At 45.8% G+C, this 20905-nt stretch overlaps 1 protein-coding gene across 1 annotated transcript in view; it reads right to left on the bottom strand.

Annotated features, from left to right (window-relative positions):
• The window catches only part of fap (fibroblast activation protein, alpha), a 70334-nt gene that overhangs the window by 14009 nt on the left and 35420 nt on the right, over positions 1–20905 (bottom strand). The window contains exons 15-22 of the mRNA XM_078404498.1: positions 20039–20092; positions 14419–14543; positions 14287–14334; positions 12495–12593; positions 10250–10319; positions 9227–9421; positions 4267–4321; positions 2796–2895 (exon numbers count right to left, since the gene is read on the bottom strand). Coding sequence (XP_078260624.1) covers positions 2796–2895; positions 4267–4321; positions 9227–9421; positions 10250–10319; positions 12495–12593; positions 14287–14334; positions 14419–14543; positions 20039–20092 — 746 coding nt within the window. The remainder of the gene's footprint in view (positions 1–2795; positions 2896–4266; positions 4322–9226; positions 9422–10249; positions 10320–12494; positions 12594–14286; positions 14335–14418; positions 14544–20038; positions 20093–20905) is intronic.

Here is a 20905-nt window from a genome sequence, read left to right as displayed (position 1 = left end):
TTTAATGCTTTTGTTGTTGGACTGTGGGTGATTGAATTAACATTTTGTTCAAGATGGCCGCGCCGTTGTGTTTGGCTGCCTGCCACTGTATGTTTCTTTTTTTTTCCTAGTCAGATGTGCAGCACTTTGGTCAACGTGGGTTGTTTTTAAATGTGCTCTACAAATAAATTGACTTGACTTGACTTGACTTTTCCAATGCCTCGCGGGTAACCCCACTGAGCTCGTGTGGTCCCCTGCTGCCGACGCGGCTTTCACGGCGGCCAAGCTGGCCCTCGCGATCGCCACCATGCTCGTCCACCCGCGCTCCTCTGCCCCCACCGCCCTCACCGTCGATGCCTCCGGCGTGGCGGTGGGGGGCGTCTTAGACTGGCAGGTTAACGGCCTCTGGCACCCTTTGGCATTTTTCAGCCGCCAGCTCACTGGCCCCGAAATAGCTTACAGTGCCTTTGATCGGGAACTCCTGGCCCTCTACCTGGCGATCCGTCATTTTCGCTATTTTTTAGAGGGTCGCTTTTTCGTGGCTTTCACTGACCACAAGCCACTGACGTTTGCTTTTTTGAAGGTTTCCGATCCGTGGTCGGCCCGCCAGCAGAGAAACCTCACTTTCGTTTCGGAATTTACCACCGACGATCGGCACATTGCGGGAAAACTAAACGCCGTGGCGGATGCCCTGTCCAGACCAGCGGTTTCCCCGGTTGCCGAGGTAAGTTCCGGGGTGGATTTCCAGGAGCTCGCGGAGGCTCAGCGCCTGGAAGACACCCCCTCCCTGTACCCCCACACCACCTCGGGGTTGCGGTTGGCACAGGTAGCCTGTGGTCCCACGCGTACCAAACTCTGGTGCGATGTTTCTCTGCCACGCGCCCGCCCGGTAGTGCCCACTTCCATGCGGCGCCAGGTTTTCGATATTATTCACGGCCTGGCACATCCGTCCATCCGGGCCACTTCGGCTCTGGTTGCGGCTCGCTTTGTCTGGCAGGGGTTGCGGAGGCAGGTGGCCGCCTGGTCCCGCTCCTGCATTCCGTGTCAAACCTCCAAGGTACACCGGCACACTCGGCCCCCCGTCCAGCAGTTCACGGTCCCTGCAGTCCGATTCCTCCACATCCATGTGGATCTCGTCGGCCCGTTACCCCACTCCAGGGGCTACACCCACCTCCTCACGGTAGTCGAGCGGTTCACCCGGTGGCCAGAGGCGCTCCCGTTGTCCGACATCTCAGCAGCCTCCTGCGCGCGGGCTCTGGCACTAAATTGGGTTGCCCGTTTCGGCGTCCCGGATGTCATCACTACCGACCGGGGCGCCCAATTCACCTCGTCCCTGTGGGTGGCTCTGACTCAGCTGTGCGGGTCCCGATTACAGCAAACCACCGCCTATCACCCCCAGGCCAACGGGATGGTGGAGCAGTTCCACAGGCAGCTTAAAGCGTCCCTCACTGCCCGCCTGTCCGGCCCCGACTGGGCCGACCAGCTCCCATGGGTTCTCCTGGGTATCCGCACGGCTCCGATGCACGATCTCGGAGCTTCCTCGGCAGACCTGGTCTATGGCTCGCCCCTGCGGGTACCAGGCGACGTTCTCCCTCAATGTTCCACCCCCCCCCCTCCATGCCAGCACTCTTAGCTTCACTCCGAGCGTGGGTGGGGTCCCTGGTCCCGGTCCCTGCTTCTCGTCACGGGGATCCCCCTTCACATGTCCCGCTGGCCTTGGGCGACTGCGAGTTTGTGTTCCGACGCATCGATGCCCACCGTCCCCCGTTCCGGCCGGATTACCAGGGTCCGTTCAGGGTAGTGAAGAAAGGCACAGTCACCTTCACGTTGGAAGTGGGCACACGACAGGAGGTCGTCTCGGTGGCCCGCCTCAAGCCTGCTTATTTGGACCCAGACCAGCCCGTCACAGCGGCTCAACCTCCTCGCCGGGGCCGACCTCCGGCCGCGGCTCCCGTAAAGCAGTTTTCCCTCTCGCTGCCCCCGTTCGGGACTCCTCTTCCCCCGGTCGCCTTGCCACTGCCGCCTCCGGCTCTGTCAGTTCCCCCTCCTCCCGCGGTGCCGGCTTCCCCATCCCCACCCCCGGTGGGGCCTCCCTCTCCTCTCCGCACCCGCTCCGGTCGGGTGGTCCGGGCACCTGCCCGGTACCGCGCCGAGGGTTCTGGGGGGGGGGGGGGTCATGTAGGGGCACAGGGATTGGTCCAGACCATCAAACCCTCTGATTGGTAGAAGAGGTGAGGTGGTGCGCAGGTAAAGGTACCAGGCAGTCTGGTTTAGAACTCCGAGAGAGACAGTAAGATTTATGGTTGTCTGTCGTTTAGTGCGTTGGTTGTCACGGTTGTTAATCTTACGATAAACGTCTACCTCAACGCACATCGCCTACGACTCGCCATAGCCTAGCCTTTATGCCAATGAGAAGTGAAAACTAAAAAACAAATTGGGGAATGAGAGGAATAGATAGGGTGAATGTGCAGTCTTTTAGCCCAGACTAGGAGAATCAAGAACCAGGGGACATGTGTTTAAGGTGAGAGGGGAAAGATTTAATAAGAATCTGAGGAGCAACGTATTCCACACAAAGGGTGATGAGTATATGGAATGGGCTGCCAGAGGAGATAGGTGAGGCAGAAACTATAACAACATTTAAAAGACATTAGAAGAGGCACGTGGATAGGAGAGGATGAGGGCCAAACACGGCCACGGGGGAAATGGGGTATCTTGGTCGGCATGGGCAAGGTGGGCCGAAGGGCCTGTTGGCATGCTGTATTAATCTATATTTCCATTGTCCATAAAAATATGATGGTACATTAATTATAACTTACCATAATATGTCCAGTTGGACACAGGAGCAACAGCAATACCACCTTTAAAGACTTTGGAGCCTGCTCCAAGTACCATGGATGTGACATAGCCTCCATAAGACTAAAATGAATGGAAAGCAACAAGTTATTTTCAATTATCATGCACTGTTTAGTTTAGTTAATCATCACGTGTAACGAGCTCCAGTGAAAGCCTTTTTGTTGCGTGCTAACCGGTCAGCGGAAACACTACACGTGATTACAATCAAGCCGTCCATAATGTACAGATACAGGATAAAGGGAATAACGTTTAGTACAAGATAAAATCCAGTGAAATTCGATTAAGGATAGTCCGAGGGTCTCCAATGAGGTAGATGGGAGGTCAGGATTGCTCTCTAGTTGTTGATAGGATGGTTTAGTTGCCTGATAACATGGGAAGACTGTCCCTGAATCTGGAGGTGTGCGTTTTCACACTTTTGAACCTTTTGCCTGATGGGAAAGGGCAGAACAGAGAGTGACTGGGGTGAGGCTGATCCTTGATCATGCTATTGGTCTTTTAAATGTTGTAATAGAAGCTGCCTCAACTACCTCCTCTGGCAGATCATTCTATAAATTCTCCACTCTCTGTGTAATTCCCCTCATGATCATCTACACCTCTATAAGATCACCCTCAGCCTCCTGCGCTCCAAGGAATAAACTCCTAGCCTGCCCAATCTCTTCCTAGAGCTCAGACCCACGAGTCCTGGCAACATCCTCGGATATCTTCTCTGCATTCTTTCCAGTTTATTCCTATTCCATTCTTTTCAGACATCATTCCTACAGCAGGGTGACCAAAACTGACCACGATACTCCAAACATGGCCTCACCAACAGCTCATTATGAAACCCATGCTCCCTATATAAAATAATCTATCATTATTCATTTTGTAGGCATACCCATCAAGAGCTAGCAAAGTTATATTTACACAAGTAGTAAAATGTAATTTTGAATAAAAATCCAGTTATGGTAATGATGATGCAACTTGTTTAACACAGAACTTTGAAGTCTGAAGAATGGTCTCAACCCAAAACGTCACCCATTCCTTCTCTCCAGAGATGCTGCCTGTCCCACTGAGTTACTCCAGCTTTTTGTGTCTATCTTCGGTATAGAACTTTACCTGATCCACTCATGAGTTTTAGGGAAGGGAATGTGTTTGCATTGCATCAGGTAAAATATTCCAGAATCATCCTAATCTCCCTCTGAAATAATCTGGCAACCCATTTATTTCAGAGTTAATATGGGATGGTCAATAAGTGGTAATAAACTTTTGTGACAATGTAGATAATGCTAGTTGTGTGCTGTTGTGTTCACTTCATCCCTCTTAACTAACCTGGTGCACTACTGAATTAATAGCACTGCAAACATGTTATTAATTTTTCAACAGCATAATACAAATGAATCCATAAAATACATACAAGAAAATCATATTCGTACTGGAAATAATTTGCAGACTTACCCATCCCCAAATTGCTATTCTAGTTTCATCGATGAATCCCATTTCTATGAATTTTCTGTAAAATAACAAATATTGCCTAGTTTTATTGAGCATACAAGTTAGTAAACTGAGACATGTTTTGTTCAAAGTCAATATTTTAAATACTTTAAACTAGTGTAATGCCATAGTCACAGTCATACAGCATGGAATCAGGCCCTTCGACCCAATTTGCACATGCCAACCAAGAAGTCTCATCTACACCAGACCCATCTGCCTACATTTGGCCCATATCCCTCTAAACCTTTCCTATCCATGTACCTGTCCACATGTTTTTTACATGTTATAGTTCCTTTGGAGCTCGTTCCAGATACACACCACCCTTTGTGTGAAAAAAGTTGCCCAGGTTTCTCACAACTTAAATCTATGTCTCATTCTGGAGCATCCGCGATGCTGAGAAGGTCGTGGATAGCACGTATAGCGAGTTGGCCACACCACAAGTAAAAGATAAGCGGACAGAAAGGAACGGGTGGCCACTAGCCAGCGTAGCAGTAGGCAGGTAATGCAGGAGTCCCCTGCGGTCATCTCCCTCCTAAACAGATATGCCATTTTGGATACTGTTGGGGGAGATGCCTCATCAGGGGAAGGCAGCAGCAGCCAAGTTCATGGCACCGTGGGTGGCTCTGCGGCAAAAGAGGGGAGGAAAAAGAGTGGAAGGGCTATAGTGATAGGGGATTCAATTGTAAGGGGAATAGATAGGCGTTTCTGCGGCCGCAAACGAGACTCCAGGATGGTATGTTGCCTCCCTGGTGCAAGGGTCAGGGATATCTCTGAGCGGCTGCAGGACATTCTGAAGGGGGAGGGTGAGCAGCCAGTTGTCGTGGTGCACGTTGGCACCAACGATTTAGGTAAAAAACGGGATGAGGTCCTACAAGGTGAATTTAGAGAGCTAGGAGATAAACTAAAAAGTAGGACCTCAAAGGTAATAATCTCTGGATTACTACCAGTGCCACGTGCTAGTCAGAGTAGGAATAGGAGGATATTTCATATGAATACGTGGCTTGAAAAATGGTGCAAGGGGGAGGGATTCAAATTTTTAGGACATTGGAACCAGTTCTGGGAGAGGTGGGACCAGTACAAACAGGACGGTCTGCACCTGAGCTGGAATGGAACCAATGTCCTCGGGGGAGTGTTTGCTAGTGCTGTCGGGGAGGATTTAAACTAATGTGGCAGGGGGATGGGAGCTGGAGCAGAGAGACAGAGGGGTGTAAAATGAGGGTAGAAGCAACAGGTAGCAAGGTGAAAAGTAAAAGTGGCAGGCAGACAAATCCAGGGCAAAAATCAAAAAGGGCCACTTTTCAACATAATCGTACAAGGGGTAAGAGAGTTGTAAAAACAAGCCTGAAGGCTTTGTGTCTCAATGCAAGGAGTATACGTAATAAGGTGGATGAATTAAATGTGGAGATAGTTATTAATGATTATGATATAGTTGGGATTACGGAGACATGGCTCCAGGGTGACCAAGGCTGGGAGCTCAACATCCAGGGATATTCTATATTCAGGCGGGATAGACAGAAAGGAAAAGGAGGTGGGGTTGCGTTACTGGTTAGAGAGGAGATTAAAGCAGTGGAAAGGAAGGACATTAGCTTGGAGGAAGTGGAATCGATATGGGTAGAGCTACGAAACACTAAGGGGCAGAAAACGCTAGTGGGAGTTGTGTACAGGCCACCTAACAGCAGTAGGGAGGTTGAGGATGGCATCAAGCAGGAAATTAGAAATGCACGCACTAAAGGCGCAGCAGTTATAATGGGTGACTTCAATCTACATATAGATTGGGTGAACCAAACTGGCAGGGGTGCTGAGGAAGAGGATTTCTTGGAATGTTTGAGAGATGGTTTTCTAAACCAACATGTCGAGGAACCAACGAGAGAACAGGCCATTCTAGACTGGGTATTGAGTAATGAGGAAGGGTTAGTTAGCAGTCTTGTTGTGCGAGGCCCCTTGGGCAAGAGTGATCATAATAAGGTAGAGTTCTTCATTAGGATGGAGAGTGACAAAGTCGATACAGAAACAAGTGTTCTGAACTTAAAGAAAGGTAACTTTGAGGGTATGAGGCGTGAATTGTCCAAGATAGACTGGCGATTGATGCTGAAAGGGTTGACGGTGGACATGCAATGGAAGGCATTTAAAGGTCGCATGGATGAACTACAACAAGTGTTCATCCCAGTTTGGCAAAAGAACAAACCAGGAAAGGTAGTGCATCCGTGGCTAACAAGGGAAATCAAGGATAGTATTAAAACAAAAGATGAAGCATACAGATTAGCCAGAAAAAGTAGCATACCAGAGGACTGGGAGAAATTCAGAGTCCAGCAGAGGAGGACAAATGGCTTAATTAGGAAAGGGAAAATAGATTATGAGGGAAAACTGGCAAGGAACATAAAAACAGACTGCAAAAGCTTTTATAGATATGTCAAGAGGAAAAGATTAGTTAAGGCAAATGTAGGTCCCTTGCAGTCGGAAACAGGTGAATTGATCATAGGGAACAAGGAGATGGCAGACCAATTGAACAAATACTTTGGTTCTGTCTTCACTAAGGAAGACATAAACCGTCTGCCGGAAATAGCGGGGGACCGGGGGTCTAATGAGATGGAGGAACTGAGGGAAATCCAGGTTAGTCGGGAAGTCTTGTTAGGTAAATTAAATGGATTAAAGGCAGATAAATCCCCAGGGCCAGATAGGCTGCATCCCAGAGTGCTTAAGGAAGTAGCCTCAGAAATAGTGGATGCATTAGTGATAATTTTTCAAAACTCTTTAGATTCTGGAGTAGTTCCTGAGGACTGGAGGGTAGCTAATGTAACCCCACTTTTTAAAAAGGGAGGGAGAGAGAAAACGGGGAATTATAGACCAGTTAGTCTAACATCGGTAGTGGGGAAAATGCTAGAGTCAGTTATTAAAGATGTGATAGCATTACATTTGGAAAGTGGTGATATCATCGGACAAAGTCAGCATGGATTTACCAAAGGCAAATCATGTCTGACGAATCTTATAGAATTTTTCGAGGATGTAACTAGTAGAGTGGATAAGGGAGAACCAGTCGATGTGTTATATCTGGACTTTCAGAAGGCCTTCGACAAGGTCCCACATAGGAGATTGGTGTACAAACTTAAAGCACACGGTATTGAGGGTTCAGTGTTGAGGTGGATAGAAAATTGGTTGGCGGACAGGAAGCAAAGAGTAGGAATAAACGGGTCCTTTTCGGAATGGCAGGCAGTGACTAGTGGGGTACCGCAAGGCTCAGTGCTGGGACCCGTTATTTACAGTGTATATTAATGATTTGGACGAGGGAATTGAATGCAACATCTCTAAGTTTGCGGATGACACGAAGCTGGATGGCAGTGTTAGCTGCGAGGAGGATGCTAGGAGGCTGCAGAGTGACTTGGATAGATTAGGCGAGTGGGCAAATGCATGGCAGATGCAATATAATGTGGATAAATGTGAGGTTATCCACTTTGGCGGCAAGAACAGGAAAGCAGAGTATTACCTGAATGGTGACCGATTGGGAGAAGGGGAGATGCAACGGGACCTGGGTGTCATGGTGCACCAGTCATTGAAAGCAAGCATGCAGGTGCAGCAGGCAGTGAAGAAAGCGAATGGTATGTTGGCATTCATAGCAAGAGGATTTGAGTTTAGGAGCAGGGAGGTTCTGCTGCAGTTGTACAGGGCCTTGGTGAGACCGCACCTGGAGTATTGTGTGCAGTTTTGGTCTCCTAACCTGAGGAAAGACGTTCTTGCCTTAGAGGGAGTACAGAGAAGGTTTACCAGATTGATCCCTGGGATGGCGGGACTTACATATGAGGAAAGACTGGATAGACTGGGCTTGTACTCGCTGGAATTTAGAAGACTGAGGGGGGATCTTATAGAAACATATAAAATTCTTAAGGGGTTGGAGAGGCTAGATGCGGGAAGATTGTTCCCGATGTTGGGGGAGTCCAGAACCAGGGGTCACAGCTTAAGGATAAGGGGGAAGTCTTTTAGGACCGAGATGAGAAAACATTTCTTCACACAGAGAGTGGTGAGTCTGTGGAATTCTCTGCCACAGAAGGTAGTTGAGGCCAGTTCATTGGCTATATTTAAGAGGGAGTTAGATGTGGCCCTTGTGGCTAAAGGGATCAGGGGGTATGGAGAGAAGGCAGGTACAGGCTACTGAGCTGAATGATCAGCCATGATCATATTGAATGGCGGTGCAGGCTCGAAGGGCCGAATGGCCTACTCCTGCACCTATTTTCTATGTTTCTATGTTTCTATGTTTCTATGGTTATTGATTCTCCTACCCAGGGTAAAAGGCTCTGTGCATTCACCCTATCTATTCCCCTTATGATTTTATTCTTCAAATATCAGGTTAGATTAAAGGCAGCAAAACATAATTATCGTAAAAGTCTGCTAAGTAATATTCTTGATTCCCCTACTCTGGGTAAAAGGTTCATGAGAGGAATACATAGGTAAATGCACAGTCTTTTACTCTGAGTAGGGAAATCAAGATTTAGAGGACATAGGTTTAGGGTGAGAGGGGAAATATTTAATAGGAACCTGAGAGACAACTTCTTTTTACACACAAAGGGTGATAGGTGTATTGAATGAGCTGCTGGAGGAAGTGGTTGAGGAAGGTACTATAACAATGTTTAAGAAACATATAGACAGGTAGCTGGATAGGATAAGTTTAGAGGCATGTGTGCCAAATACAGGTAGGTGGGACTAATGTAGATGGGGCATACCTGGGCAAGTTGGGCTGAAGGGCTTGTTTCCATGCTGTATGACTCTATGACTATTTACCCTGTGCCTATGCACTGTGGACAGCTGGATTATAAGCATGTATAGTTTTTTCTTTGACTGGATAGAACACAAACAAAAGCTTTTCACTGTACCTCGGTACACGTGACAATAAACTAAACTAATACAGCGTTATAAACTCCGAGTGTTTACGCACCGTGTTGCTCTGATTTGGTCTTCAACTTCATAAGTGCCTAATCTTCGATATATTGCGTGCATTATTTTGTCTCCTTGATAACCACTGCCCCTTCCGTCAAAGCTGGCAACTATGATCCCTTCTGTACTGGCAAGGTAGGTAGCCCAGCCGGTGGAGAAACTGGCGTCAGCTTTCTGACTGCATGGGCCTCCGTATCTGCAAGAGATAATACAGCAGCAATTTTACTTTAGTGATATGGTGTGGAAACAGGTCCTTCAGCCCACCGATATTAGTTCTATCCTACACACTAGGGACAATTTATAGAGGCCAATTAACCTACAAACCCACACTTTGGAGTGTGGGAGGAAACCAGAGCCCCCAGTTGAATCCCATGTGGTCACAGGGAGAACATACAAACTCCATACAGACAGCACCTGTAGTCAGGATCGAACCCGGATGTCCGGCACTATAAGGCAGCAAGTTTACTGCTGTGCCACTGTGCCGCCCTAAATCACTTTAATCAAACTTTATCTTCCACTAAATGTTGTGCCCTTTATCCTTTATCTGTGCACTGTGGACGGTTTGATTATAATCATGTATAGTCTTTTCTTTGACTGGATAGCATGCAACAAAAGCTTTTCACTGTACCTTGGTACACGTGACAATCAACTAAACTAAACCAAATGACAACCAAAGATGCAGTCCATAGAGGATCATAGAATATAGAAACAAAGCACTGCAGATGCTGGTTTACTAAAAGAAGACACGAAACGCTGGAGTAACTCAGCAAGTCAAGCAGCCTCTCTGGAGAACATGGATAGGTGACAATTTGGGTCGGGACAATTTGGATAGGTGACAATTTCAGTCCAACCCATCCATCAATGTCCTGATCTGAAACGTCACCCATCCATGTTCTCCAGACCCAGTGAGTTACTTCAGCATTTTGTGTCTTTTCCATGGAAGATTACAGTTGTCACTGTAACTGTACAGTGTTAAATTTGGATAATGTTTTTAGGTTAAAGCAGCTTTTAGGATCTCACTTACACATCGATGAGCAGTGGATATTTCTTTGTCTTATCAAAATGTGGTGGAAGTACCATTTGATACCAATAATCTGAAAAACATTTCAATTAGTAGCACTTAACACAGTTGTCATTGACACGGAACAAAATTTGTCTTGGGACATGACAAGGATAACATCCTGCCACTTTGTATTTTTTACTTATCTGACTTTTAAGCAAATATTGATGATAGATAAGGCACTTCCCACTGGGTACACATAGACCTTTTATTTCTAGATCTTTACAGTACATTCAACGCACATATTAAAGATTAACCAATGTTCAAATAAAGCTTTGCAGAAGTGTGTGAGATGGCTTTTTATCAAGCTGTCTTTATTAGCAGATCGGGAACAAATACCATTTTGCCACTTTCATTGTTTGTTACATTTTCCTTTTCGATTAGATTTACTTTAAGGGTACTGTAAAGTTTGGTTTAGAGATGTAGTGGGGAAACAGGCCCTTCAGCCTACCGATTCCACGCTGACCCGTACACTAACTTTATCCAACACACTCGGGACAATTTACAATTTTTAACTGAAGCAAATTAACCTACAAACCCGCACATCTTTTGAGCTTGGGAGGAAACTGGAGGGAAAACCCACGCAATCACGGGGAGAACATTCAAACTCTGTAGAGACAGGCACCCATAGTCAGGGTTGAACCTGGATCTCTGGGGCTGGAAGGCAGCAATTCTACCACTGCACCACCCTTATGTTGAGAGATAATTCTAATATAATGTCATTCACAGATTGTACAAGACATTGGTGAGGCCACGTTGTGTTCAGTTTTGGTCACCCTGTTATAGGAAAAATGTTGTTAAGCTGGAAAGAGCGCAGACAAGATTCACAAGAATGTCGTCAGGATGAGGGCCTGAGCTATAGGGTGAGGTTGAGCAGGCTAGAACTTCATTCCTTGGAGCTCAGGAGGATGAGGGGTGATCTTATAGAAGGTGTATAAGATCATAAGATCATAGATAGGGTAAATGCACAGTCTTCTATCCAGGGTAGGGTAATCAAGAACCCAGAGCACATAGGTGAGGGGGGAAGATATACTAGGATCCTGAGGGGCGACTTTACACAACCTTTTCACACAAAGGGTGGTGGATGTATAGAACAAGCTGCCAGAGGTGGTAGTTGAGGCAGGTACTTTCACCATGTTTAAGAAATATTTAGGCAGGTACATGGATAGGATAGGTACAGAAGGATATGGGCTAAATGCTAACAACACCTATGTCACCACCGAGGGCGGCACAGTGGCGCAGCAGTAGAGTTGCTGCCTTACAGCGCCAGAGACCCAGGTTCGATCCCAACTAAGGGTGCTATCTGTACGGACTTTGTATGTTACATACATAGAAAATAGGTGCAGGAGTAGGCCATTCGGCCCTTTGAGCCAGCACCGCCATTTAATGTGATCATGGCTGATCATCCACAATCAGTTCCTGCCTTCTCCCCATCTCCCTTGATTTTCTCCCGTGACCGCATGGGTTTTTAGTTTAGTTTAATTTACTCCAAAGACGTACAGGTTTATTGGTTAAATTGCTTCTGTAAATTGTAAATTGTCCCTAGTGTGAATGGCCTAATTCTGCTCCTATGTCTTATGATCTTAACACTATATTCTACATTGGTATATTTTTCTTTGTACTACCTGTTGTATTTGTGTATGGTTTGATTGTACTAGTGTATAGTATGATCTGATTTAATTGGATATCATGCAAACAAAAGCTTTTCACTGTACCTCAGTGCACATGACAATACCCAGACCAAAAGTTAATCTATATCCATCTTGTTGTGGAAACAGAAGGCTTTGAACCATGCTGCCTGTGTTTCTTTGGAAGATGTATCTAATTAATCCCACTTCTGTGATCCATTTCCCCCAGAGCCCTGCACATTTTTATCTTTAATTATTTATACAGTTTTCTATTGCAAGTTACCATCAAATCTGCTTCAACTACATAGAACATAGAACACCCCAGGCAATTCATTATAGATCACAAAGAATATTAATAGTGAATTTTCATCAGCTATGACAAACAAAATAGTTATCTGATTTCTGACTAGTTTTAACTATTAATATCTATCGGCTGTGGACTGTTAACTAACAAAAAGGCTTAATTATACATTCTATTTTCATCACCACTGTACAGAATAACTTTTATTTAGCACAACAACATTAAAATGTTAGCAGTCCATTAGTCTTTTCTGTCTAATAATTGAAAAGAGTTAACTTACTTGTTCCATCTAATTGTAAAGACTTGAGAATTTTTGTTGGCATTTGAATATCCTTCATATTTTCTTCCAAATCTTTATTATCTTCGAGAATTGTTATCACTTGAAGCAAAATAATATGTCTTTAGTTTCCCAAAGATCCATTATGATGACAGAAAGGTCAGTATGGGAATGGGAAGGAGAGTTAAAGTGTTTAGCAACCAGAAGATCGCTTAGGCCGAAGCTGATTGAGCAAACTCTAACTCTCATTCCCACACTGATCTTTCTGTCCTGGGCCTCCTCCATTGTCAGAGTGAGGCCAAACATAAATTGGAGGAACAGCACCTTATATTTCAGCTCACAACCCAACTGTATGAATATTGATTTCTTCAACTTCAAGTAACTCTTGCATTCCCTCTCTCTCTGTCCATCCCCCACCCTAGTCATTGTACTAGTTTTACCATCATCCTGTTGAGCTCCACTGTCTAACTTTTTTATCATCTATCCCACAGCCATCAATGGACCATTGTGGGCTCCACCTTTCCTTGATTATCATTGCTTTTTGCATATCTTCCATTGTGCTGACATGGATAGAAAATTGGTTGGCAGACAGGAAATAAAGAGTAGGGATTAATGGGTCCCTTTCATAAGAGCAGGCAGTGACTAGTGGGGTACCGCAATGCTCGGTGCTGGGACCTCAGCTATTTACAATATACATTAATGACTTAGATGAAGGGATTAAAAGTAACATTAGCAAATTTGCGATGACACAAAGCTGGGTGGCAGTGTGAACTGTGAGGAGGATGCTATGAGGATGTAGGGTAACTTGGACAGGTTGTGTGAGTGGGCAGATGCATGGCAGATGCAGTTTAATGTGGATAAATGTGAGGTTATCCACTTTAGTGCTAAGAACAGGAAGGCAGATTATTATCTGAATGGTGTCAAGTTAGGAAATGGGGAAGTACAAAGAGATCTGGGTGTTCTTATTCATCAGTCACTTAAAGTTAGCATGCAGGTACAGCAGGCAGTGAAGAAAGCTCATGGCATGTTGGCCTTTATGACAAGAAGAGTTGAGTATAGGAGCAAATATGTCCTTCTGCAGTTGTGCAGGACCCTAGTGAGACCGCACCTGGAGTACTGTGTGCAGGTTTGGTCTCCAAATTTGAGGAAGGATACTCTTGCTATTGAGGGTTCACTAGGTTAATTCCCGGAATGGTGGGACTGTCATATGTTGAAAGACTGGAGCGACTAGGCTTGTATACGCTGGAATTTAGAAGGATGTATCATCTGCGGCTCTTCCCTACACAGTATTCTGGTAAACCTCCTCTGCACCCTCTCCAAAGTCTCCACATCCTTCCTGTAATGGGGTGATCAGAACTGCACGCAATACTACAAATGAGTCCTGACAAAAGTCCTATAAAGCTGCAACATGACATTCTGACATTTTGACATGCCGAGGTAACTCAGCGGCTCAGGCAACATCTCTGGAGAGAAGGGATGGGTGACGTTTTGGGTCAGGACCCTTCTTCATAATTCTATCAGGTCTCATCTCAACCTTTAATGCTCCAGAGAAGGGTCCTGACCCGAAACCTCACCTCCTTTTCTTCCAGAGATGCTGCCTGAACTGCTGAGTTACTCCAGCCCTTTGGGTCTATCTTTGGTGTGAACCAACATCTGCAGTTCTTTGTTTCTACTTCTTAATTGTTCATGATTGTGGTTGACCAATTTTGTATCTGCAATCCCATAGCAAGACCCATGAATAATCCATCTTCAACAACACGCCATTCATTATACAAACTATGATATTTGTGATCACCTGTATCATCAGAAGCATTGTAAATTCCAAAGGTAGGAACACCAGGTCCTGCATAGAGTAAAAGGTGGATATTAAGTCCATGTTAGCTGGCAGCATCCTGTTTTAAACAATTATTATCCATGTTTTGCTTACCGTAACAAGACAGCAAATAATAGTTTCCATTTCTGCTAAAGTAGGCGGAGTAGTACTGGCAACGCTCTGTCATCAGCTCACAGGTTATACACTGTGGCTTCTGGGTACCTGCTCCAATGTTAACTCTGTGTGTGAAATAAAATTAAAATAAACCATGTACTGAACTGAAGTGGACTTCACCCAGGTTTATTGAGGAATGGGTGTGAAACGAGTTGTCCTTTTTACATAGAAACAAGGAACTGCAAATGCTGGTTTACAAGCTTTTCGGCCCACCAAGTCTATGCCAACCAGTGATCACCCCATACACAAGCACCGTCCTACAAACTAGGAACAATTTATAATTTTTACTGAAGCCAATCAGCCTACAAACTTGTATATCTTTGGAGTGTGGGAGAAAACCAAGCACCTGGGGAAAACCCACGCAGTTACAGGGAGAATATGCAAACTCCGTACAGACAGCACCCATAGTCAGGATCGAATCCGGGTCTCTGGCACTGTGAGGCGGGAACTCTACTGCTGCACCACTATGCCATCCAGGACTTCATTCAGGGTTATTGAGGAATGACTGTGAAATAAGTTGTTCTTTTTATGTAGCAACAAGGAACTGCAGATGCTGGATTACAAAAGAACACAAAGTGCTAGAGTAACTCAGCGGGTCAGGCAGCATCTGTGGAGAACATGGAAGGATGATGTTTCAGGTCGACATCTTCTTCAGACTCTTCTTTTATTTGTTATAACTTGAACCGGGAGTAGAAAGTAGAGAATAGCCTCCAGCATAATCAAGGACCAGTCTCACCCTGGTCACTTCCTCTTCTCCCCTCTCCCATCAGGCAAGAGTACAAAAATGTGAAAACGCACACCTCCAGATTCAGGGACAGTTTCTTCCCAGCTGTTGTCAGGCAACTAGACCATCCTCTCACCAACCAAAGAGCAGTCCTGACCTCCCATCTACCTCATTGGAGACCCTTGGACTATTTTTAATTGGAATTTACCTTGCACTCACGTATTTCCCTTTATCATGTATCAGTACATGATGGATGGCTTGATTGTAATCATGTATTGTCTTTCTGCTGACTGGTTAGCATTTAACAAAAGCTTTTCGCTGTACCTCGGTACATGTGACAATAAACTAAAACTGATGATTCAGAACCCGGAGAATTACAAACTTTAAACAGAGGTCTGGATGGGGAATTGACAGCTAGTGAACACAATCTCTCTTGTAGCCCTGGCCACCTCCATTGCCAGAGAGAGGTCACACACAAACTGGAACTATCATCTCATATTCTGCTTGGGTAGCTTATGGGTGGCATAGTGGTGCATTGATGGAGCTGCTGCCTCAGCGCCCCAGGCCAGGGTTCGATCTTGACTACGGGTGCTGTCTGTACGGAGTTTGCATGTTCTCCCCGTGACCGCGTGGGTTTTCCCCAGTTTCCTCCCACATTCCGAAGACGTACAGATTAGTAGGTGAATTGGGTTCTTTACATTTTCCTTAGTGTGTAGGATAGTGCTAGTGTATGGGGTGATTGTTGGTCGGTGCAGACCTGGTGGGCCAAAGGGCCCGTTTCCGCGCTATCGCTAAACCGAACCTAATGGTATGAACATTGAATTCTCCCATTTTACGCAATAACCCTCCTGTCCGCTCTCTCTTTCCTGTGCCCCCACCCCTCTCCCTCCCAGAGAGCCCCCATTTATTTCAATACTCCTCTACCCCCTTATCCCTGCACCCCTAACACATCTATTTAGAACATACAACAGTACAGCACAGGAACATGCCTCTGGCCCACAATGTCCAAGTGCTGCCTGCACATGATCCATATCCTCCATTCCCTGCATATCCATGTGTCTATTTAAAAACACCACTAATGCATCTGCCTCCATCACCATCCCATCCCCCACCATCTCTCACCACTCCAGTCACCCTGCTCCTTTCCACTCCTCCATATGCTAATTTCCCACCAGACTCCCACATTTCTCATTTATACACCCCCACCCCCCCCTTCCACCCATGTCCCTCCCTCCAGCTTTACATTTCCCTCCTCCTCTCCTTATCTGACACCCTTTTGTCTCCATTTCACCTCCAGCCTTTGTCACTTCCTCTACCCATCTGCCATTCACCCCCCTCACCTGTAGCCACCTATCACTTGCTGGTCTTTGTCCTGCCCCCGCCTCTCTTTTCCAGCTTATTCCCTCGCTACTCCTATCCATGTACCGTTAAAGGTGGACACAAAGTCATGGAGTAACTCAACAGGATTGGAGCAAGTCAACTCCAACATCTCTGGAGTAAAAAAGGATGGGTGATGTTCAGGGTTGGGACCTTTCTTACGGGTACCCATGCCACCCGTAAGCTACCCTGGTGCACTAACAGTAACATCATATACAGCCACTGCTCTCCTGATTTGGAAGCAGTGACTGTTAAGTGCAGATCCTTCTATCTGCCGTGTGAGTTCACTGTAGTACTCATTACTGTGGTTTACATACCACCAGATGCTAACGCCAGCATAGCTCTCACCCTGCTGCATGACACTGTAAACAAACAGCAACAGGCTCACCCTGAAGGAGTGCATGTCATTGCTGGGGACTTTAATAAAGCATGCTTAAGGACAGTACTCCCCAAATTTGTGCAGTATGTACAGTGTGCCACCAGGGGGAAGAACACACTGGACCATGTTTATTCCAACTTAAAGCACGCTTACAGAGCAGTACCTCTCCCACATCTGGGTCTCTCAGACCACCTTTCACTGCTCCTGATCACAGCATACATCCCACTCAGGAGGCAAACTAAGACAGACACAAAGGTTATAAGAACCTGGCCATCAGGAGCACTCACAGAGCTTCAGGACTGCTTTGCACGCACAGAATGGACTATATTTGAACACCAGGACCTAGAGGAATATACGGAAACTGTTCTGTCCTATATAAAAAGCTGCACCGATAATGTGACTATTAACAAACACATCCGGGTATACCCCAACCGCAAACCCTGGATGATTAGAGTGGTACAGTGTCTTTTGGAAGCGCGCTACTCTGCCTTCAAGTCTGGAGACAGAGCACAATACAGCGCGGCAAGGGCTGAGCTGAGGAGGGGCATCAAGGCAGCTAAGGAGGACTACAAGAGGAAAATAGAGGACCATCTAACTCAGAACAACCCACGACAGGTGTGGCAGGGTTTACAGCAGATAACCAACTACAAGGGCAAAACATCTGTGACTTCCAGCGTGGATACCTCACTGGCAGAGGAACTAAATTATTTATTTGCCCGTTTTTAGACTGCAGTGCCACACACAGCCATCCTGCCCCCACCATCTACCACACCCAACACGCTCACTTTACAGGAACACCAAGTGAGACGTGTACTAAAGATGGTGGATCCAAATAAAGCAGCAGGACCTGATGGAGTACTTGGTAAAGTGCTGAAAGCTTGTGCTGACCAGTTTTCAGAGGTCCTCACAAAGATCTTTAACATCTCCCTGACACAAGCCACCATCCCATCCTGCTTAAAATCGGCTAATGATTATCCCTGTCCCCAAAAAGCCTGCTGTCAGTAGTCTAAATGACTACAGACCAATAGCCCTTACATCGGTTGTGATGAAATGTTCCTCCCACACTCCAAAGACGTACAGGTATGTAGGTTAATTGGCTGGGTAAATGTAAAAAAAAAAAATTGTCCCTAGTGGGTGTAGGATAGTGTTAATGTACGGGGATCACTGGGCGGCACGGACTTGGAGGGCCGAAAAGGCCTGTTTCCGGCTGTATATATATGATATGATATGATATGATAACACATCAACGCCATCCTTCCTCCCAGCTTTGACCCTCATCAGTTTATCTATCGAGTAAACAGATCTACAGAAGACGCCATCAATACAGCCCTCTACACTGCACTGAGCCACCTGGAGCGCCCGGGGACCTATGTAAGAATGCTTTTCATAGACTACAGCTCGGCATTCAATACGATCATCCCAGGCATATTAGTGGACAAGCTGTATAATAACCTGGGTTTTCCCCCATCCATCTGCGCCTGGATAAGAGATTTCCTCACAAACCGCCCACAATCTGTTAAGATCGGCCCCCACCATTACGCTCAGCATTGGCTCCCCGCAGGGCTGTGTGCTGAGCCCCCTCCTCTATGCTCTGTACACACACGACTGCACTCCTATTCACCCCTCCAATTCAATCATCAAATTTGCAGACGACACAACTGTGGTTGGTCTGATCACTGGAGGGGATGAGTCTGCGTACAGAGACGAGGTTCGTTCTCTGTCCGGATGGTGCGAGGCAAATAATCTAGCACTAAACACAAGCAAGACAAAAGAAATGGTGCTGGACTTCAGGAAACAAAGAGCGGCACCCACCCCATTTCATATAAATGGGGAGGAAGTGGAGAGGGTCTCCACCTTCAAGTTCCTGGGGACCACCATCTCCCAGGACCTCTCCTGGACTGCAAATACCAAAGCGGTAGTGAAAAAGTCACAGCAGAGACTGCACTTCTTAAGATTACTCCGGAAAAACAGACTGAAGGAGAATCTGCTGGTGACCTTCTACCGCTCCACCATTGAGAGTGTACTGGCACACTGCACCATTGTGTGGTATGCTGGCTGCTTGGCTGCAGACCAGAAGGCCCTCCAGAAGGTCATCAGGACAGCAGAGAAAATTATCGGCTGTCCACTACCTTCTCTGAAGAACATCACCAGCTCGCGCTGTCTGAACAGGGCCAGAAACATAATCAAGGACAGCACTCATCCAGGACACGAATTGTTTGCTCTCCTGCCCTCTGGGAGGCGCTACAGGAGCCTAAGGGCCAGGACAAATCGACTCAAAAACAGTTTCTTTCCCTGGGCCATAAGAACAGTGAACGGAAGCACATGACTTGACTACTCTAATTTTCGTCGCATATTTTAAAAAAGAGACTTTTTTTAGAATTTTAGGTGTAAAACTCATTCATTATTTATTAGGTTTTTTAATTGTTTTCTTTTATTGATACTGGTATTTGTTGTGTTGGTTCGTATGTCTATGCAATTGTCTTTGAAAGATATGCACTGTCGCACTGTTATCAGCTGTAGCACTTCTAATTTTGTTGTACCTTGCGTACAATGACAATAAAGGCATATTATTATTATTCTTCTGTCTTTTAAATGTTGCTATAGTACCTGCCTCAACTACCTCCTCTGGCAGCTCGTTCCATACACCCACCACCCTCTAAGTGCAAGTTCCCCCTCAGGTTCCCATTAAATCTTTCCCCTCCTTAAACTGATGAACATATATTAGTCAAACTACATAATTTTAACCCCCTAATTTTATTATTCATGGAATATTTATCGTTTTAGTTTTAGAGATACAGTGCAAAAACAGGCCCTTCAGCCCACCGAGTCTGCGCCGACTAATAATCTCCGAACACTAACCCTACCAGACACACTGGGGATAATTTACAATTTCACCATGGCCAATTAGCCTACAAACCTGTACATCTTTGGAGTGTGGGAGGAAACTGGATATATACACATGCATACATATACTTAAGTTAGATTTAATTCAATTGACGAGGAGCTCTATAAAAGCTGATCACACAGTGATTTCCAGCACACACCACTGGACTCAGCCACTAATTCTCCATTTCACTCACTTATAAACGTTTCTTCGTCCTGGATAGTCCTTGTACTCGTTGCTGATGTAGTATCTGCAAGGCAAGCAAAGGTACAAGGCATATTAGGCTATAACAAATGAAAAACAACAATTAGCAAATTATTTCGAACATAGATTAGTACAGCGCAAAAACAACACAGTGGCGCAGCGGTAGAGTTGCTGCCTCACAGCCCTGAGAGCTAGCTTCAATCCTTACCATGGGTGCCTGTCTGTATGGAGTTTGTACATTCTACCCGAGACCGTGTGGCTTTTTATCCGAATGTTCCTAAAAGTCTAAAGATAGAACTAGTATACGGGTGATTGTTGGCTGGCATGGACCCAGTTCTCTAAACTAAGCTAAAGAATAGGCCCATCAGCCCACAATGTCTGTGCTGAACATGATGCCAAGACCATCTCATCGATTGGGCTTAATCCATATCCTTACATATCCTTGTGCCTATCTGTTTTGTAGCATTAAATCCCACTATTGTATCTGCCTCCATCACCACCCCCACCCCTGAACAGGAACATGGATGAGAACGGTTTAGAGGGATACGTGCCAGTTACAGGCAAACGGGATCAGCTTAGATGAGCCATCTTGGTTGACATGGGCGTTGGGCCAAAAGGCCTGTTTCCATGCTGGATAGAACCTAAAACAGTCTTTCAGCAAACAACTGAGTTTGTGAACAAACCGAAACCAATATTTGAACAATGTGTTAAGGATTCTAGTAAGAGATAATTTATTTTTAGTAGAGATCTAGTAAGAGATTAGGAGTGGCACAGTGGCGTAGTGGTAGAGTTGCTGCCTTACAGCGCCAGAGACCCAGGTTCAATCCTGACTATGGGTGCCGTCTGTACGGAGTTTGTA

The sequence above is a fragment of the Rhinoraja longicauda genome, chromosome 8, assembly GCF_053455715.1.
Source record: "Rhinoraja longicauda isolate Sanriku21f chromosome 8, sRhiLon1.1, whole genome shotgun sequence".
Taxonomy (NCBI): domain Eukaryota; kingdom Metazoa; phylum Chordata; class Chondrichthyes; order Rajiformes; family Arhynchobatidae; genus Rhinoraja; species Rhinoraja longicauda.
This window is presented reverse-complemented; position numbering and strand designations above follow the sequence as displayed.